The sequence below is a fragment of the Symsagittifera roscoffensis genome, chromosome 9 (assembly GCF_963678635.1).
Source record: "Symsagittifera roscoffensis chromosome 9, txSymRosc1.1, whole genome shotgun sequence".
Lineage (NCBI taxonomy): Eukaryota > Metazoa > Xenacoelomorpha > Acoela > Convolutidae > Symsagittifera > Symsagittifera roscoffensis.
This window is the reverse complement of record NC_087070.1, coordinates 37,474,586-37,493,806: the sequence shown is the minus strand read 5'-3', so window position 1 is coordinate 37,493,806 and position 19,221 is coordinate 37,474,586. Positions and strand designations below refer to the sequence as shown.

Genomic DNA, 19,221 nt, shown 5'->3' with positions numbered 1-19,221 from the left:
GACGTTTTTTGTGATTTTTTCAAAATTTTTCAGAAAACTTAAATTATTATTACTTTTTTAAAAATCTGAAGCTCCGAATCCTGTAGTTAGGTCCTGTCGGAGTACTCTCAAAGAATGCGAATCTTGCCTGCAAGTATGACTGCTCAATTCTTTGTAGTTTTCGAGATATGACGTTTTTTGCGATTTTTTCAAAATTTTTCAGAAAACTTGAGTTATTTCTATTCTTTAAAAATCCGAAATTCCCAACCCTGTAGTTAGGTCCTGTCAGAGTACTCTCAAGGATTGCAAATCTTGCCTCCGAATATGACTGCTCAATTCTTTGTAGTTTTCGAGATATGACGTTTTTTGTGATTTTTTCAAAATTTTTCAGAAAACTTAAATTATTATTACTTTTTTTTTAAAATCTGAAATTCCGAACCCTGTAGTTAGGTCCTGTCGGAGTACTCTCAAAGATTGCGAATCTTGCCTCCAAGTATGACTGCTCAATTCTTTGTAGTTTTCGAGATATGACGTTTTTTGCGATTTTTTCAAAGTTGTTCAGAAAACTTGAATTATTGCTTTTTTTTTTAAATCTGAAATTCCCAACCCTGTAGTTAGTTCCTGTCAGAGTACTCTCAAAGATTGCAAATCTTGCCTCCAAATATGACGGCTCAATTCTTTGTAGTTTTTGAGATATGACGTTTTTTGTGATTTTTTAAAAAATTTTCAGAAAACTTTAACTATTATTACTTTTTTTTTAAATCTGAAATTCCGAACCCTGTAGTTAGGTCCTGTCGGAGTACCCTCAAAGATTGCGAATCTTGCCTCCAAGTTTGACTGGTCAATTCTTTGTAGTTTTTGAGATATGACGTTTTTTGCGATTTTTTCAAAATTTTTCCGAAAACTTCAATTATTTCTATTCTTTAAAAATCTGAAATTCCCAATTGTAGTTAGGTCCTGTCAGAGTACTCTCAGGGATTGCAAATCTTGCCTCCAAATATGACTGCTCATTTCTTTGTAGTTTTTGAGATATGACGTTTTTTGTGATTTTTCAAATTTTTTCAGAAAACTTAAATTATTATTACTTTTTTTTTAAATCTGAAATTCCGAAAAAAAAAGAATCTGAAAATCGGGTGCAGTCAGAGTACACTAAAAGTTTGCAGATGTTGTTTCCAAAATATGCGGTTTTTTTCATGAGTTATCGAAAAATTTCGAAGCACCGAAGGTGTGGTTATTGCTAGTTGATATTCAAAAAACAAAACCAGTTAATGAAGCTTTATTTAGCATTTATGTTATCTATTATCTATTATATATTTAAATGCGGGCTTCACTATCTCGCCATGTTGAAGCTTTTTCAACGTATTATTTTTCCATGTTTAAGCTATATCGTATATTGCAATGGTTAAGCTTTTTTTTTCCGATTTTCCAATTTGATTTTAGTGGTTATTTTACCGAATTTAAATTAAGCAGCCCAATATCGAATTAGTGGTTGCGAATTTTGCCTCCAAGTTTGAATGTCCGAATCATTTTAGTTAACGAGATAAGACGATTTTTGAGATTTTTTCGAAAGTTTTCAGAAATTTCAAAAAAACAAAATAATTTACAAAACTTGAAGTTCCCAACCCTGTAGTTGGGTGCTGTCAGAGTACTCTAAGGAGTTACAAATCTTGCCTCCAAAAATGACTGTTCAAATTCTTGTAGTTTTCGAGATATGACGTTTTTTTGTGATTTTTTCAAAAAACGTTCAGAAAACCTATATCAATTTTTTTCCGCAAAATCTGAAATTCCAAACCCTGTAGTTGGGTCCTGTCAGATTATTCTCAAAGATTGCGAATCTTGCCTCCAAATATGACTGCTTAATTCTTGGTAGTTTTCGAGATATGACGTTTTTTGTGATTTTTTGAAAAATTTTCAGAAAACTTATATCAATTTTTTTTTGCAAAATCTGAAATTCCCAACCCTGTAGTTGGGTCCTGTCAGAGTAATCTCAAAGATTGCGAATCTTGCCTCCAAATATGATTGCCCAATTCTTTGTAGTTTTCGAGATATGATGTTTTTTTGCGATTTTTTCAAAATTTTTCAGAAAACTTGAATTATTTCTTTATTTTAAAAATCTGAAATTCTAAACCCTGTAGTTAGGTCCTGTCGGAGTACTCTCAAAGATTGCGAATCTTGCCTCCAAGTATGACTGCTCAATTCTTTGTAGTTTTCGAGATATGACGTTTTTTGCGATTTTTTCAAAGTTTTTCAGAAAACTTGAATTATTTTTTTTCTTAAAAACTCTGAAATTCCCAACCCTGTAGTTAGGTCCTGTCAGAGTACTCTCAAGGATTGCATATCTTGCCTCCAAATATGACTGCTCAATTCTTTGTAGTTTTCGAGATATGACGTTTTTTGTGATTTTTTCAAAATTTTTCAGAAAACTTAAATTATTATTACTTTTTTAAAAATCTGAAGCTCCGAATCCTGTAGTTAGGTCCTGTCGGAGTACTCTCAAAGAATGCGAATCTTGCCTGCAAGTATGACTGCTCAATTCTTTGTAGTTTTCGAGATATGACGTTTTTTGCGATTTTTTCAAAATTTTTCAGAAAACTTGAGTTATTTCTATTCTTTAAAAATCCGAAATTCCCAACCCTGTAGTTAGGTCCTGTCAGAGTACTCTCAAGGATTGCAAATCTTGCCTCCGAATATGACTGCTCAATTCTTTGTAGTTTTCGAGATATGACGTTTTTTGTGATTTTTTCAAAATTTTTCAGAAAACTTAAATTATTATTACTTTTTTTTTAAAATCTGAAATTCCGAACCCTGTAGTTAGGTCCTGTCGGAGTACTCTCAAAGATTGCGAATCTTGCCTCCAAGTATGACTGCTCAATTCTTTGTAGTTTTCGAGATATGACGTTTTTTGCGATTTTTTCAAAGTTGTTCAGAAAACTTGAATTATTGCTTTTTTTTTTAAATCTGAAATTCCCAACCCTGTAGTTAGTTCCTGTCAGAGTACTCTCAAAGATTGCAAATCTTGCCTCCAAATATGACGGCTCAATTCTTTGTAGTTTTTGAGATATGACGTTTTTTGTGATTTTTTAAAAAATTTTCAGAAAACTTTAACTATTATTACTTTTTTTTTAAATCTGAAATTCCGAACCCTGTAGTTAGGTCCTGTCGGAGTACCCTCAAAGATTGCGAATCTTGCCTCCAAGTTTGACTGGTCAATTCTTTGTAGTTTTTGAGATATGACGTTTTTTGCGATTTTTTCAAAATTTTTCCGAAAACTTCAATTATTTCTATTCTTTAAAAATCTGAAATTCCCAATTGTAGTTAGGTCCTGTCAGAGTACTCTCAGGGATTGCAAATCTTGCCTCCAAATATGACTGCTCATTTCTTTGTAGTTTTTGAGATATGACGTTTTTTGTGATTTTTCAAATTTTTTCAGAAAACTTAAATTATTATTACTTTTTTTTAAAATCTGAAATTCCGAAAAAAAAAGAATCTGAAAATCGGGTGCAGTCAGAGTACACTAAAAGTTTGCAGATGTTGTTTCCAAAATATGCGGTTTTTTTCATGAGTTATCGAAAAATTTCGAAGCACCGAAGGTGTGGTTATTGCTAGTTGATATTCAAAAAACAAAACCAGTTAATGAAGCTTTATTTAGCATTTATGTTATCTATTATATATTTAAATGCGGGCTTCACTATCTCGCCATGTTGAAGCTTTTTCAACGTATTATTTTTCCATGTTTAAGCTATATCGTATATTGCAATGGTTAAGCTTTTTTTCCCGATTTTCCAATTTGATTTTAGTGGTTATTTTACCGAATTTAAATTAAGCAGCCCAATATCGAATTAGTGGTTGCGAATTTTGCCTCCAAGTTTGAATGTCCGAATCATTTTAGTTAACGAGATAAGACGATTTTTGAGATTTTTTCGAAAGTTTTCAGAAATTTCAAAAAAACAAAATAATTTACAAAACTTGAAGTTCCCAACCCTGTAGTTGGGTGCTGTCAGAGTACTCTAAGGAGTTACAAATCTTGCCTCCAAAAATGACTGTTCAAATTCTTGTAGTTTTCGAGATATGACGTTTTTTTTGTGATTTTTTCAAAAAACGTTCAGAAAACCTATATCAATTTTTTTCCGCAAAATCTGAAATTCCAAACCCTGTAGTTGGGTCCTGTCAGATTATTCTCAAAGATTGCGAATCTTGCCTCCAAATATGACTGCTTAATTCTTGGTAGTTTTCGAGATATGACGTTTTTTGTGATTTTTTCAAAAATTTTCAGAAAATTTTAATTAATTATTTCTGAAAATTTGAAATTCCCAATCTTGTAGTTGGGCACTGTCAGAGTAATCTCGAATATTGCGAATCTTGCCTCCGAATATGACTGCTCATTTCTTTGTAGTTTTCGAGATATGACGTTTTTGGTGATTTTTTCAAAAATTTCCAGAAAACTTCAGAAAGTTTAAATTAATTGTTTTTTAAAATTTGGATTTTCCAACGCTATAGTTCGGTGTTGTCAGGGTACTCTAGAGAGTTGCAAATCTTGTCACATGCGACTGCTAAACGCGACTGCTCAAATGCTTTTAGTTTCCGAGATGTGACCTTTTTTGACCTCAAAGAACCTATCTACTAAGAAATTCAAAAAATATGAAACTAGTAACTTGATGACGATACAACTTTTTTGTCAGCGTGCACCCAGGCGTCTCAAATCTTGCCTTATAATTTGACTGCTCAATCCTTTTAGTTTCCGAGATAAGACGTTTTTTTTCTATTTTTTTTTCGGGAAACAGGTTTAAAAAAAGTTCACAAAATCTTAGATTCCTAACCCTATAGTAGGGTGCTCTCAGGGAATCTCAGTGTTTGCAAATCTGGCCTCCAAATTTCTCCAAAAGCCCATTACGTTTTCCAGATGATGCTTTTAAAATGGGAATTAAAAAAGTTTAAAAGTTTGAAATTACCAACCCTGTAATTGGCTGCAGTCTGAGTACACTAAAAGTTTGCAGATGTTGTTTCCAATATATGCGGTTTTTCATGAGCTGTCGAAAAATTTCGAAGCACCGAAGGTGCGTTAAACGCTAGTAATATTTATACCTAAAAAATCAGAACGTTATAGTGCAAAAAATTAGAAATCGTTTTAAGATTTTTTTTTGCTATTCATTTTTTGAAGAACTTTTGTGCCTAATTCGCTAAGTTCAGCTATCATATTAAAGCCCTATCATGATTTGAAGGACATTAAGAAATTCTCAAGAAGTTGTCCCAGTGTCGAGAAAGCTGAAATTTCGAGCGAGTAGAGCAATGCTAATGCAATACGGTGTTATCGTTCCCGGCATCTTCAGCTTTTTATCCATCGTTAAGGGAACACCAGCTCAGGAAATATCAAAAGATCCAAATTGCAAGTGTAATGGTCACGTACATTTTGTATGTCGAAATTGGATTTTAATTTTCAGATTTTCCAGCGGAATAAAAACTTACTTATTAATCAATTTTTCTCAAATTGGACTAATTTCTTCAAAAGAGATTCAATCATAATTTGTTTTTGAGTTTAAAAAAGCTTCAAGGCCATTGACTTTTTTGCAGCTGTCTGTTGGTTATCAAATTCATTTGCTAAACGGAAGGCATATTACGCTCTCTCATGAAAAAAGGGCAATTGGCGCTAGAAAATAATTGTGAATGATCTTTAGATCATGATAGACTTAGAGTTTCAGAAGTCCCAGCGGATTTTTAAAAACCACCTAAAGAACCAGATTTTTTCAAATATCAGCATATTGAAAATTATCTAGTGATCCAATTTCTAGAAATTAATTTACTTGATGTAGTTGCACATGCCTTTCATTAAATTGAAGCAGGGTAAATTGTCTGCCCTATTTCCACTTAACTCATTTTTTCAATCAAGTAAAATACCAATCATTGACATTTAACTTGGGTCTGCGGTGCAGTATCAGTGCAGTTCAAATCATTTTTTCACAAATAGGATCAAAATAACAAGGGATCAATTGAGTTAATGACAATTGAGTATAAGAAATCTTAAAACTTTCTTATCATCACTGAAATCAAAATGGCCAACAATATTTTGTTTTGGGATGTAACTCTCCCTTTGTTAGCAAAACACTTCGACATCATGCCACTAGGATAAAAACTCATCAAAAGATGATACACTTGTAGAACAACATCCCAATGTAGATCAGAGAAAAGAGCGCGGGAATATCGTGGGAAGTTGTAGACCAGGCGTGCACTAATCCTAATTTACCTACGCTTGAAGCATTTCTCATCTGGAGGGAAATAACAAATATTAATTTCAGGAGCAACTAACTGACGCTAGAAAAAACTCTAAAATCGAAATTTTAGACTTTTTTTAAGATCAAAATGAAAATTAGAAACAGCGCTAGAAAGTATCAGAAAGTTAGGATACTTGTGCTGTCATATTCATTATACATTTTATGAAACTATGATGAGCTGCTTTTAAATTTTGATGTTTTTGAATTATGTCAGACATTTTTTTCGATCCCAGATGATTTTTCGAAAAGTGCTTATAAACTTGATGATGCAGAGGTTTGAGAAAACAAGTAGTGTTTTGGTCTTAATTTTGTTGAAAATGAATATTGCAGTTTTTCTGGTCTTGATAAGAGTTGGTGAACGTAGCTCAGACTCTTATATAGGTCGCGACGATTTTTTTCGTTTTTTTTTTCCAGGGAATATCTGGAAACTTGTTCAGGCTCAATTTTCCTGTTTCGTGGTTTGACTTTTGATTTATTTTAAATTTCAGCTCATTTCATTTGTTGGAAGGAAGGAAAACTCTACTATCGAACAGCGAAATCGTCAAGGTCACAAAGATGTGATCGACTTCTAGTTCCGAAAGTGGAGTTTAATTATCGAATTTGCCAGCGAAATAAAAATGTTAACTATTGATCCAGTTTTCTCAAAATGAGTTAATTTTATTACGCTTGCGTGTAGTTTTAAAAAGCAACCATAAATTGTTTTTAGAAATTCAAAGAGTTTTGAAGTCATCTATGTTTTCTTTGAAATTCGAAAGTTAAGATTTTTTCATAAATAAATTAGTATTTTTTCTGTTTACTTGCGTTCATTGACTCTTTTCAAACTGTCTGTTGGCTATGTTTTGATTGTCAATTATTTAGTTAGTGATCAGCAAGGTTTGTAATTGGGAACTAGTCTTTCCTATCGTAAAAAACTGCTAAGTTAAAAATGGCGAAAAACAGATATAGCAGCATTACTGAGTTTCTTGCAGTTAGTATACATAGTATGTGGTATATAAATTTCGTCTTCTGAACAATTTAATCTATTTATGCACTACAATCCAGTTTTAAACGTCAGTTGGATTGAGATGGCTTGGTGCTGGTTTGGATTTTTTTGAGTATTTTATTCTGTGTTTTCCGAGAAAATGCTCTCGCTCGAAACTATAAGGCAGAAAACTTGACACCAGTTTACCTCGACACTGGTTTCTGATAGCTGATTTTGCGTTGAAAAAGTAAGCAAAAATGGTTGTAACAGAAAACAGTATCTTGTAATCTAATCGGGATGGATACTTTTTCCCCTGTAAACCAACTTTTTACATATTGCCATCTTGCTTTATTACTGAATCTTGACAACTTCCAGGTTTTTTTTTGCACTTGGGCTAGAGGTAACGCCGTCGCCTTTGCACCCTAATGTCCGGCGTTAGAATGCCGAACGGATGTTGTTTTTTTTTGTTTTTCAATAAGTACGCAATTGAAAAATTTTTCCTTTGAAACCTGATTTGTCGAACTTTCGTTTCGTTTAACTGCTCAAACTTTATCGGCGTTATTGCCACACCACTGTAATTATTGTGCTTTAAGCAAGTATCATGGTACTTGCAAGTGTTAATCATTCCTTAAGTTTTGTTCGGTTGCCAATTTAAAATTAAATTATTTGGCTGTTTGCTTAGAATTCCTGTTTGATAAAAACAAGTTCAATGAAAATGTATGGGACTGAGTTTTTATTTTTTGTTTTTTTTAGACGCTTTGTTTTCTTTGAAATTCGAAAGATTTTAAAAATAATAATTTAGTATTTTTTCTGTTTACTCGCGTTCATTGACTCTTTTCAAACTGTCTGTTGGCTATGTTTTGTTGTCAAATATTTAGTTAGTGATCAGCAAGGTTTGTAATTGGGAACTAGTCTTTCCTATCGTAAAAAAACTTCAAACTAAAAATGGCGAAAAACAGATATAGCAGCATTACTGAGTTTCTTGGGGTTAGTATACATAGTATGTGGTATATAATATTCGTCTTCTGAACAATTTAACCAATTTTTTTTCACTACAAGCCAGTTTTAAACGTCAGTTGGAATGAGATAGCTTGGTGCTGGTTTGGATTTGGTGTGTTTCGTTCTGTGTTTTCCGAAAAAAAAATGCTCTCGCTCGAAACTATAAGGCAGAAAACTTTACACCGGTTAACCTCGACACTGGTTTCTGATAGCTGATTTTGCGTTGAAAAGTAAGCAAAACTGGCTGTAACAGAAAACTAAAATAAACCCGAGGACAATGTTTTCCTATGTCTTCAAACCAAGGTTTGAAGTTTTCGCTTTTTAGTCTAATTTTGTGCTAGTAAACTGAGAAAGTAACCTTTGTTAAATGAAAATCAGTTCTTAGGCTTAAAATTTTTTTTGAAGAAGGAGAAAAAGTTGATGAAGATTCATACTGCGCTTCCCGGACACTTGAAAAATGGAAAGTTTGAAATCTAAATACTTGTTCTATTTATTTTTGCACTTGCGAAAGCAAGTATCTTGTAATCTAATCGGGATGGATACTTTTTCCCCTGAAAAACAACTTTTTTCAAATTGCCATCTTGCTGTATTACTGAATCTTGACAACTTCCTGTTTTTTTCTTGCACTTGGGCTAGAGGTAACGCCGTCGCCTTTGCACCCTAATGTCCGGGGTTAGAATGCCGATCGGATGTTGTTTTTTTTTGTTTTTCTAGAAGTACGCAATTGAATTTTTTTTTTTGAAACCTGATTTGTCGAACTTTCGTTTGGTTTAACTGCTTAAACTATATCGGCGTTATTGCCACACCACTGTTATAATTGTGTTTAGGGCAAGTATCATGGTACTTGCAAGTATTAATCATTTCGTAAGTTTTGTTCGGTTGCCAATTTAAAATTAAATTATTTGGCTGTTTGCTTAGAATTCCTGTTTGATAAAAACAAGTTCAATGAAAATGTATGGGACTGGGTTTTTTATTTTAGTTTTTTTAGACGCTATGTTTTCTTTGAAATTCGACAGTTAAGATTTAAAAAAAAATTAATTAATATTTTTTCTGTTTACTCGCGTTCATTGACTCTTTTCAAACTGTCTGTTGGCTATGTTTTGATTGTCAAATATTTAGTTAGTGATCAGCAAGGTTTGTAATTGGGAACTAGTCTTTCTTATCGTAAAAAAAACTATAAGTTAAAAATGGCGAAAAACAGATATAGCAGCATTACTCAGTTTCTTGTAGTCAGTATACATAGTATGTGGTATATAATATTCGTCTTCTGAACAATTTAACTAATTTTTTACTACAAGCAAGTTTTAAACGTCAGTTGGAATGAGATAGCTTGGTGCTGGTTTGGGTTTTTTTGAGTGTTTCGTTCTGTGTTTTCCGAAAAAAAATGCTCTCGCTCGAAACTATAAGGCAGAAAACTTTACGCCGGTTAACCTCGACACTGGTTTCTGATAGCTGATTTTGCGTTGAATGCCGAACGGATGTTGTTTTTTTTTGTTTTTCAATAAGTACGCAATTGAAAATTTTTTCCTTTGAAAACTGATTTGTCGAACTTTCGTTTCGTTTAACTGCTCAAACTTTATCGGCTTAATTGTCACACCATTGTTATTCTTGTGCTTTAAGCAAGTATCATGGTGCTTGCAAGTGTTAATCATTTCGTAATCTTTGTTCGGTTGCCAATTTAAAATTAAATTATTTTGGTGTTTGCTTAGAGTTCCTGTTTGATGAAAACAAGTTCTATGGAAATGTGTGGGACTGGTTTTTTTATTTTAGATTTTTTGAGACCCTTTGAAATTTTTTTTTCACTTTTGCAACTTTTTTTTAGCTTATCTCTAATTACCGGTTTTCCAAAAAAGGGTATCAATGCAAAGACAGCCTTCTCTCCTGTGTGAAGGCATATTCTCCTAGTCTCAGTATTTTATCCCTCTCTTTACAGCCTTAGAAAGTCTGTTAGTGGATTATTTGACCCATATTTTTGATTTTTTGTTTTCTCGAAAACTACCATCCCAAATCTAAATTTTTGGTTTCACAGAAACGAACAGATTCAAAAAGCCCCTGCATAAGTGGCTATGCCCAATTATTACAAAAGTGGCTGCACCCAGAAAGTTGCGGCCCTCGGAGTAGTCAAATTTTTAATATTTTGAACTTTTTTGAGTTTTTCAAAAACTAGTGTGCAGTATCTGAGTTTTTGGGTTCAATTAAAAGACTGAGTTATGACAAGCTCCTTTGCATATGTGACTACATTCAATTTTTTTTACACCAAAAGTTCTGGCCCTCGGAAAAGCAGATGTTTTGATTTTTTTTAACTGTTTTTCGAATCTTTTCTCGAAAACCAACCTACCAATTCTGAGGTTTTTTGACTGTTTTTGAATTTTTCTCGCTAACTATCCTGCCAAATCTGATTTTTTTTGGAAACCTTTCGGCTCTAAACGAAAAAATTTTTGCCAATTTTCAGGTTGAGTGTTCAATCGAGAAACCTCGTTTTGGGAAGCTTCTCTACTTAAGCGGCTACAATCTGCTTTTTGCAAAAAAGTTACAGATTTCGGAAGATTGTAACCGTTTTTTAAAAACGTTTTTTTTAGAAGCTTCTTGAGTTTTCTTAAAAACTACCCTATTAAATTCAAATGAAAATTTCAATTGAATGAACCGGTTGCGAGAATTGTTCCTGCGGCAACTCATTTTTTGTAAGAGACATGTTATGACCTTAGGAAAGTTCTATTTTCTCAAACATTTTCACTCTTCTCACATAGTTTAGTAGAGAAACAGCTTAAGTTTTGGGCAAGGTCCACTTTTTAAAAACTTAAGATTTGTCCCGCATTAGTAGAATAAATTCAACTCATACAATATCAAACACGTACCTCCAGCTTTGGCTGAGCCACTAATTGTTTTTATCGAGACACGAAAATTTTGGTTTGCCTAGATTTTCCAACATTTCAATTTTTTCATCTTATGTTTTTTTTGTTTGTTGTATCGCAAGTGGTGCGAAGCTCCGCTTCGCCTCTGTATCAACTTTGTGTTTTTTATTCATTTTCAAAGATAACCGTAGTCAATTAATAGCCAATGATAGTTTTCTTTAAGGTCCTCACGCCGCCCCCGCATCGAACACAAAAGAATAGGCCTGAAAAACTAAATATGTTTAATATCCATGTATGAGAGTTCTGTGCTACTTGCACAGCACCCGGCTACTTTTTTGCTTCGGCCTAATTATTTGTCGTGGGTCTGATGCAAGCTATCTCATGTTCATTGCTGGATAGAATTCTGGAATCTTGTAATGGCGGTACTATCTGAGAATATTAGCCAATTTTCAAAGTCACTTTTGTTCGCTATAGGTCTGTGGTTCTAATCCCCGTCGAGCCTTGCTTGCTTCTTTCATAACCTTATCGGTTTAGTTTTTTTTCTGTTTGCATCAAATGCCCAATCTGAGCTAGCCTGAGTTGGATTAGCAAGATTTTATTTTCGTTAGTTCGTTTTTATATTGAGAATGTAAGTTCTTGGTTTATTTATCATACTTTTTTCGGTTTCTTGCATTTTAGCCAATTTTGTGCCCGCCTAGTTGCCTACGTGTTTTTTTTCAGAGGTTGATTAAAAATCAGTTCTGTGGCAAATTACAAATGGCAAATTTAGTAACATGCGCTAGAGGGTGATATTTAGATTGCACATGTATGTTTTTTTATGCGAATGGCAAGCATTTTTTTATGCGTCACCTGTGTTTTAATTCGGTTTGATGCGATGACTCATTCTCATGTATTTTCATTACTATTTCGGAATGTCCTTATTTTTTCCCGTTTTGGAAAGTAGTTGAGCTGTGCGACATAGGAAATTGATTAGTCTATAAGTTTTGATTACGTTCGCTGCTTTGAGATGGTGTTACATGTACGCAGCAGTTACGATTGCTGACGTTTAAATACCATTACGTCTTTCATTTCAATCAGCACGACTCGTTTTGTTCATGCTTTTTGGTGCGTTGGTGGTACTACTTACTTTAGCATTCTGCTTCAACGGGAATTTATGAATGGAAAAGAGATTGCAAATGTTTCCCGTTATGTTTATTCCCTGTATAATACAATTAGATTATTAAATAGAACAGTCTGAAAGCAGAAAAAAGTTGTATATTTTTGCCGTTTTCATTTTTTGTTTTTCATAGCTGAGGAAGTAGTTCAGTTCAAAATTGGAGTTTTTAATTTCATTTCACGTTTTCAGGATAATGTTTCTGCTTGTTTTTTAATCTGTAAAAGCGCTTTGAGTTTTTCTTTTCCATCTCTACTAAGCACACACATTGAAGCTAAGCTACAATTTTCCCATTGGTGTGTTGCCTGACTCAATGCAAGAGCACGTTGGTGTTATTTGCGTTGCGGTGGTGGTTGTGGTATAGTGGTGGCTGTGTTATGTTTTAAAGCTAGAATAGCTTACCATTGTGTCCCGTTTTGTTCGATCAGTTATTTCAGCTACTAACTTTCACTCCTGCAAATTTTGAACACAATCCCACAACTGCTACTATTCCACCAGAAAATAATTTAGTTCTACTTAACTCGACTTATTACACACCCCTCATTTAACAGTCAGAGCCGGTTTGAATGGATTTATTCCCCCATTTTAAAACCAGTTATCTTGATGACCTCGAGGTCAATTTGTTCTCTACTCCCCGTGATCGTGTGACTCCGACATAAGGTGTTTTGTATGTATGGGAACTCCTCGAAATAGTTTCCCGTTTTGTTGTTTAGTCGATGGTGGAAGGACATATTTGAACCCCCTTTGTTAAATGAAGCGAGGCAGCGGCGGTGAGTTTTAGAAATTATGCGCCACTCAAATTTGTTTGATGCGCTGATTTAGTTTTGTTATCAAATATGTGTCGCGGCTCAATTTTGTTAGCTAAATAGTTTTATAACTAAGGGCAAACTGTTAATACAATTTTATAAAGTTAATTGTCATCTCAAAGTTGTCAGCTAAATGATATTTCATTCGTTCATACCTGCTATCATAGAAAGCTCTTCGAGTAAGCGTTTTTCTTGTGCTTTTTCGATCTAAAATCATCAATTGATCACCATCAAAGCTTAAAAATTTGGATTTCCAAATGTTTCAAAAACATTTCAACATGAGATGACCATAATATTGGTAATAATATAATGAACAGCTCGATTATTAGTCCTTCCCATTGGGGCCTGGGATTAGGATGAGTAGTTGCCCATTGTACGAAGTACGCTAAGATCCCTTCTCTAACCTTAAGGGTAACTGAAATAAAAAAAAATGGCCGTCAGGAAAAAAGTTATAGCAAGTAGGTCTTAATCAGGACACATAAAGTCTGCTCTTCATGACAAATGGACAGCTCGTGTACTATTCTTTTCCTCGTGTATTCATGATCTAAACTACTGTTTTCTACATTTTTTGAAGTTGATAATTTTCAGTTGGCTTTGTGGGCTCGGGCGTGCCTGGTGGCTGCCGTCCTAGGAGCTGCCTCCCGGAAAATACTTCAAAGCATCGTGGTAATTTGGCACTAGACTCGAAGGAGCTATTCCAGCTCAACAAACCAACAGGCCAATCCACTTCATCGTCATCGAGTGCAGGAGGAGGAGGAGGAGGGGGTTCTGCTGTATCTACAGCGTCCGCGCCCTTCTCGCAGCCCTGTCTGCCTGTTAAAGACACGGGTCCTACTAGAATTCTACCCTACCTCTACTTGGGGTCATATCAGGTGAGTAATACATCTGTAGATATAATTTATGCGAGCGAAACTCACTGCGAGCAATATAATTTACCTTCGCCTGGTTAAGTCGGTTGTTCGAGGGTTATAATTATCCTTAGTCGAAGGTTACGGAACTTTTATTCGACCCAAAAATTACATAAGAGTTTTTAAACAGGGTTTTTTTCCGGTATATAAATGAATGAGTGTTCCGAAACCAGTTTCCTTCATTCCTCAAAGAAGAATTTGAAAGAGGCCTCTTTTCAAAAAAGATCACTTTGCGTTACACAAAGCTATTAAATGTATTCGCGCGCTTGAAACAAATGAGGGAAATAATAAAAATAATCATAATCATAATAATAATAATAATAATCATAATAATAATAGTAAAGTTGGTTCCTGCGAATCGCAGAGGAACTATCAGTAGGCCTTATAATAAATCATTATGCGGCAAGTAATTTTCATTTTTGACAAGGCGTGGGATTTTATTTTGTCACCCTACCGGGTGTCGGCAAAAGGCGCAGTTATTGGTCCACCTTGAAAAGAGTTAAACATCTTTTCATAGAGAGCAAGTAGTGGTTTGGGGTATGCACTTTTTGTTTATGTTATCAAGGGATCTCTGGGCGTCGTTAATTTTTAAACAATTTTCCACAAAAAATCACGTTCATCAGTTTTATAACTGAGCGTCGGTTTTCGACAGAGAGTCTGAATGAAGACATTTTTAACCAGGAGTCGGGAATAACTACAATAGTTATAATCATAGTAATAATATAAACTTAGCGGCTGACCGCAAGAAGTTTCCCCTAAGTTTGTTAAGTAGTAGTCTGTTAAGTTACATTTAGGCTGAGGTTAATGGGACTTTAGTGGTATGTTAAATTAAGAAAAGAGACATGTTTAACTGTTAAGGAACGTAGTAAAGAGACTGATATTTTCAGGAAAAATTCACGCTCAACTTTCATTTAGTTAGCTGACTTTTGCTTGCTTTTTAAAAATGGATTTAATTTTTTGCCAAAAGGCAGGCGAATTACGCTGTCTAGTAACAAGATTGTCAACAGCGGGAAAAAACGTGAATAATTTCATTTTTCGAAAGGTATTTTGATTTTCAGATTTCCCAGCGCAATGAAAAAACAATAATGCAGTTTCTCAAATTGGGTTGGTAGATAAAAAGTGGGGTCAATCATAGAAGATTCATAAATTTGAAGTTAGATTTTTTCAAGAACTGAAATATATTTTTTTTGGTCTTCTTGATTTCATTGAAATGTTTCGTATTTTCTAACAGAAACTGTCAACTAAACGTCTCTAGAAGTCACATTCTTTTTACCGATCTAGCGCAATAACTCCAGAAGTAATAGCGAGGTTTAGTAATGGTCACGCAAGAGGTTCTTCGCTCGTATTTCGTCTCAGCTCAATGTTGTTCGAAAAAAGTTTTAAATATTGAGTTAATGAATTGTGTATTCTGCGATTCACAGAGGATCTATGAAAGGCTATACTGCCTGTCTAAGCATAGTATGGTTCTGTTATTTCCGCAAAATCGAACCGTTTTCGGAACTGTTCTTCTGATGTTGCTGCAGGACTCACTCAACGAACGGGAGCTGGTCAAACTGGGTATTATCTATGTGCTTAATGTGTCTCGAGGAACCACGAAGCCGCCGTTCGTTGCGGACCAGAACTTCATGCGCATTCCGGTGGACGACAACTACGATGCAGTCATGACTCCTTACTTCGCAGAAGCATTCAAGTTCATAGGTGTGTTGCTAGCAATGCATTCAGTGGTGATAAGATGTTGAATAGAAACATAAGTTGGCTCTTTTCTCCCCCTCCCCCCATATTACCAATTTTTTTAAGTGTCATTAGAGATGGTTAAATGCGTGATGGTACATTGTAAATTATGATGAACAAATTTGTTCACAATAGTTCGTTTGTTCACTATGCTTATTTTTATAGTTTTATGACTACGATAAAATAGTTTTCAAACGTGAAGTTCAAATTGGGGAAGGGAAAATGAGCTCATTTGTTTGACCAATATTTAAAGAGTGGTAAAACAAATTCGGTTCAAAAACTGCTGAAAAACCTTATTTCTTAATTTCAGACCTGGCCAAGTCTTCTGGCAGTGGGAGTGTATTAGTGCACTGTATGGCTGGCATCTCTCGCAGTGCCACTATAGCCATAGCCTACTTCATGAGGGAACACAACTGCACGCATGAAGAGGCCATGAGGTGAGTCATGCATGTCATGGCACTCTTTTGCCGTTCAGAATTTTTTCTGTAATTATACACGGAAGTTTAAATGACCAATATCAAATTGATTCTTCTTGCAGAAACTTTTAAAGTCAATGGTAATAGCGATAAATTGATCAGAATGTCAAGTGTGCGATGGGCTTAAAAAGAGCCTTAGATGATTACATTTTAATTGAGAGAGTGCCATTATTACACCTATCTTGAATCATAAATTTTGTTTCGTATCTTTCAATCTTATTTGGTAATCCAAAAAAGTAATTTTACTTGGAGTTTTGTTTTGTTTAGCTCGAGAATTATTTGCTCAATTTGAGACAGCGGAAACTTTGAGCAGCATACATAAAATTGTAGTCTTTAGCTGGGTCTGGAAGTGATTTTTTCAAAAGTAGATTAAGGTGGTCTGGATTGAAGATTGCTATAGAATTTTCGAAATCTGTCCGTAACTCAATGCATTGCTCTGAATTCTTATTTTTTGTAAAGGTTTGTGAAGGAGCGTCGGCCTTCAATAGCTCCTAACTTCAACTTCCTCGGCCAGCTGTTGGAGTTGGAAAAGAGTATGAAGAGCGAGCGGATGTTGCGGTACCACCAGAGCTACTCGTTCGGACAGAGTTTCAGGACCTCAAGTGAAAGCCACATCAGTCATGCTGTGAATAAGAATCAAAACGTTCGGAACCCATCGTCGTCAGATACAGATAACGGAGGCGAACAAATTATCGTAGCCACCTCAAGTAAGAGTGAAGTCGTGTTTAGTTTCCTATCAGTTCAATGATGAAAGTCAAAGTTCCGTTGCTAATATGTTTGGGTTTAGAAACCAAGAAACGATTGAAAAACGATCTTTTAACTTAGCTTAAAAATGAGAAAGAATTAAACAGATATTAGTTTTAATACCTTATATTTGAGCAGGTTGGTCACTAAGTGTAGCAATGGACGAGCCCAAAGCCCCCAAGAGGTCCAGAACGGATACGATGACATCAACCAGCAAAGCCAGACCCACTGGCTTGAACCTTAGCTCTAACAGAGGCAACAAGACCAGTAAGTTTCATTCTTCTTCTTATAAGCTGCATAGTTTTGAATGCGAGAACTTGTAACATCAACAGTGATGCTTGTGCTTTTAATGAGGGCTAGCCTTAAAAGGCATTTTGATTTCAGCAAAAGAACTGGACATAGAAGCCTTAGTTCAAAGTTCACTCCACGTTAAAACCCCAGAAGCGGCCCAAAGAGAAAACCTCCATTTGGGCATGACATCATCTGGAGGAGTGGAATTTTCGCTTCACAGTCCAGTGTGTGAGAGCTCATCGATAGATTCGCATCCTGGCACACCTGGAAGCTCTAATAAATCCAGTACCCATGTTGCCAGTCCAATGGAAGATGACTCCGTATTCAAAATGCCTCTTCCTCTCTTACCCAGTCCACTATCCGACCAGGAATCGACCCCAAGTAGATACCAAATACCAAAACACTTGACACCAACAACCAGTAGTAAGACTCTTTCCCCAAAATTATCCAAGAAATCAGTTACGATTCCCCTATTTTCAACATCAACTGGAGCGATATCCAAACATCACGTAACCAAGACTCAAAGACGCAGTCATGGACCCTTAGAAGCACCCTCTGATCTAAAAGGTCTCTTTACTTCGGAGTCAAGACTTTTTCACGCGTTCTACTCCAAACCTCTATCGCCGGTCGAAGACTGTTCTCCGGAAAATGCCGCGGCAGCTAGTTTAAGTCCAGCGACAGTTGGCATGGCATCATCGCATCTTTCGACATCCTTAGATCCATCAGCTGGTGTCTTGTCTGATTCAAGTAGTACGACAACGTCCAGTGGAACAGGTCCGAAGACGGACTCTTCTGCAGTTCGAATGAAGCCAATAACGCGACATTCTCGCCATTTTCCGAAAACAAAGTTGATGCTATCAGAAAAACTAAAGGTTATGGTAAAGAAGCAGAACTATAAGTCAAGAGTACCCCACGTTTGGATGTCGGAGGGCAATATTAAACCGGACGATGAGAAAAACAGAACGTTCGAGGTAACCCCGGTAGCGCCTCGACTGTCGCGTCAGAGGCCAAGCTCGTTCTGTCTTCCGGCGGAGTACTTAGACCATTGGGAGGAACTGCTGGCAGCCGCTAGACTGTCGTCGAGGTGAGCTTTGATTCAATTTATAGATCGCATAATGTAAATTTGCTGGCGAAATTTTCTAAAAGATTAAAATAAGATGGTGCCAAGCAGTTCCTAAGCAGTAAGAAGAGATGTTTTGATGACCCTGTATAGCTGTAAATGATAATCGAAATCATTTTAAGGACCAAAGTTTGTTCTGGTGTCCTTGTTATTGTTAGAGGACTTTTGACGGTTCGGAAAATTATGTTGGCTGCAGTGTCAAGTTGCGTTTAGATCAATTTCAAGTTGTTTTAGATCGATGTCATGCAACATGTTAGAAGTGCGAAGCCGCCCTTTTACGGGCAATGAGCTATTCAACACTTCATCATCGAGCAGCTACGAGTCGCTCTCTCGACACAGCAGTCTGGAGGCTGTAGAAGTAGGATCTTGAATCTATTCTACTCGACCATGTGGTATAATCAAGAGAAGACACCCCCTTACTTACCTTACCTTTCTAATTGGTTTGAGTATAAAAAGCATCATATTCAGACGTGAGATCTGTGCAAAAAAGATGCGGCATTATTACGTTGGTCAATATACCTACAATCGGAAATTGTATCGATAATGAAGGAAATAATCTCATTTTATGAGTTCGCATTTCCGAGGAAAAAGAAGAGCAAAATTCCAGATAATCATACGCCTTGAAGACGTCTCAGGGAAAAGATATATCACAAACATTAGTGAAAAATAAAAACATTTATTAATTATTGAGTCGGATTGCAAATTTTAACATCTAATGATTGATAGATTTACCAGAAAAAACTAGAAAAGTCTAATTTCTTATTCTAATAATATCGCTGTTATGAAAGCTTATTTCTTTTTGTTTTACTCTTATACTTTACGTGATGATCTGATTTTTTTGATTGTCTTCTATGTAGTATTGGTGCTATTTAATTTGCTTTCGTATCGGCAAACCCCTCGATGTTTCACTAATCAATATTCAACTAGAAATTTCA

General features: G+C 35.3%; 1 protein-coding gene across 1 annotated transcript in view; it reads left to right on the top strand.

Annotated features, from left to right (window-relative positions):
• LOC134853898 (dual specificity protein phosphatase 8-like) overlaps positions 1-19,221 on the top strand; it is a 37,998-nt gene extending 18,777 nt beyond the window's left edge. The window contains exons 3-10 of the mRNA XM_063869860.1: positions 12,924-12,980; positions 13,605-13,888; positions 15,448-15,622; positions 15,966-16,092; positions 16,591-16,838; positions 17,014-17,142; positions 17,260-18,250; positions 18,521-19,221. Of these exons, the coding sequence (XP_063725930.1) occupies positions 12,962-12,980; positions 13,605-13,888; positions 15,448-15,622; positions 15,966-16,092; positions 16,591-16,838; positions 17,014-17,142; positions 17,260-18,250; positions 18,521-18,656 (2,109 nt within the window). The 5' untranslated portion in view covers positions 12,924-12,961 and the 3' untranslated portion in view covers positions 18,657-19,221. The remainder of the gene's footprint in view (positions 1-12,923; positions 12,981-13,604; positions 13,889-15,447; positions 15,623-15,965; positions 16,093-16,590; positions 16,839-17,013; positions 17,143-17,259; positions 18,251-18,520) is intronic.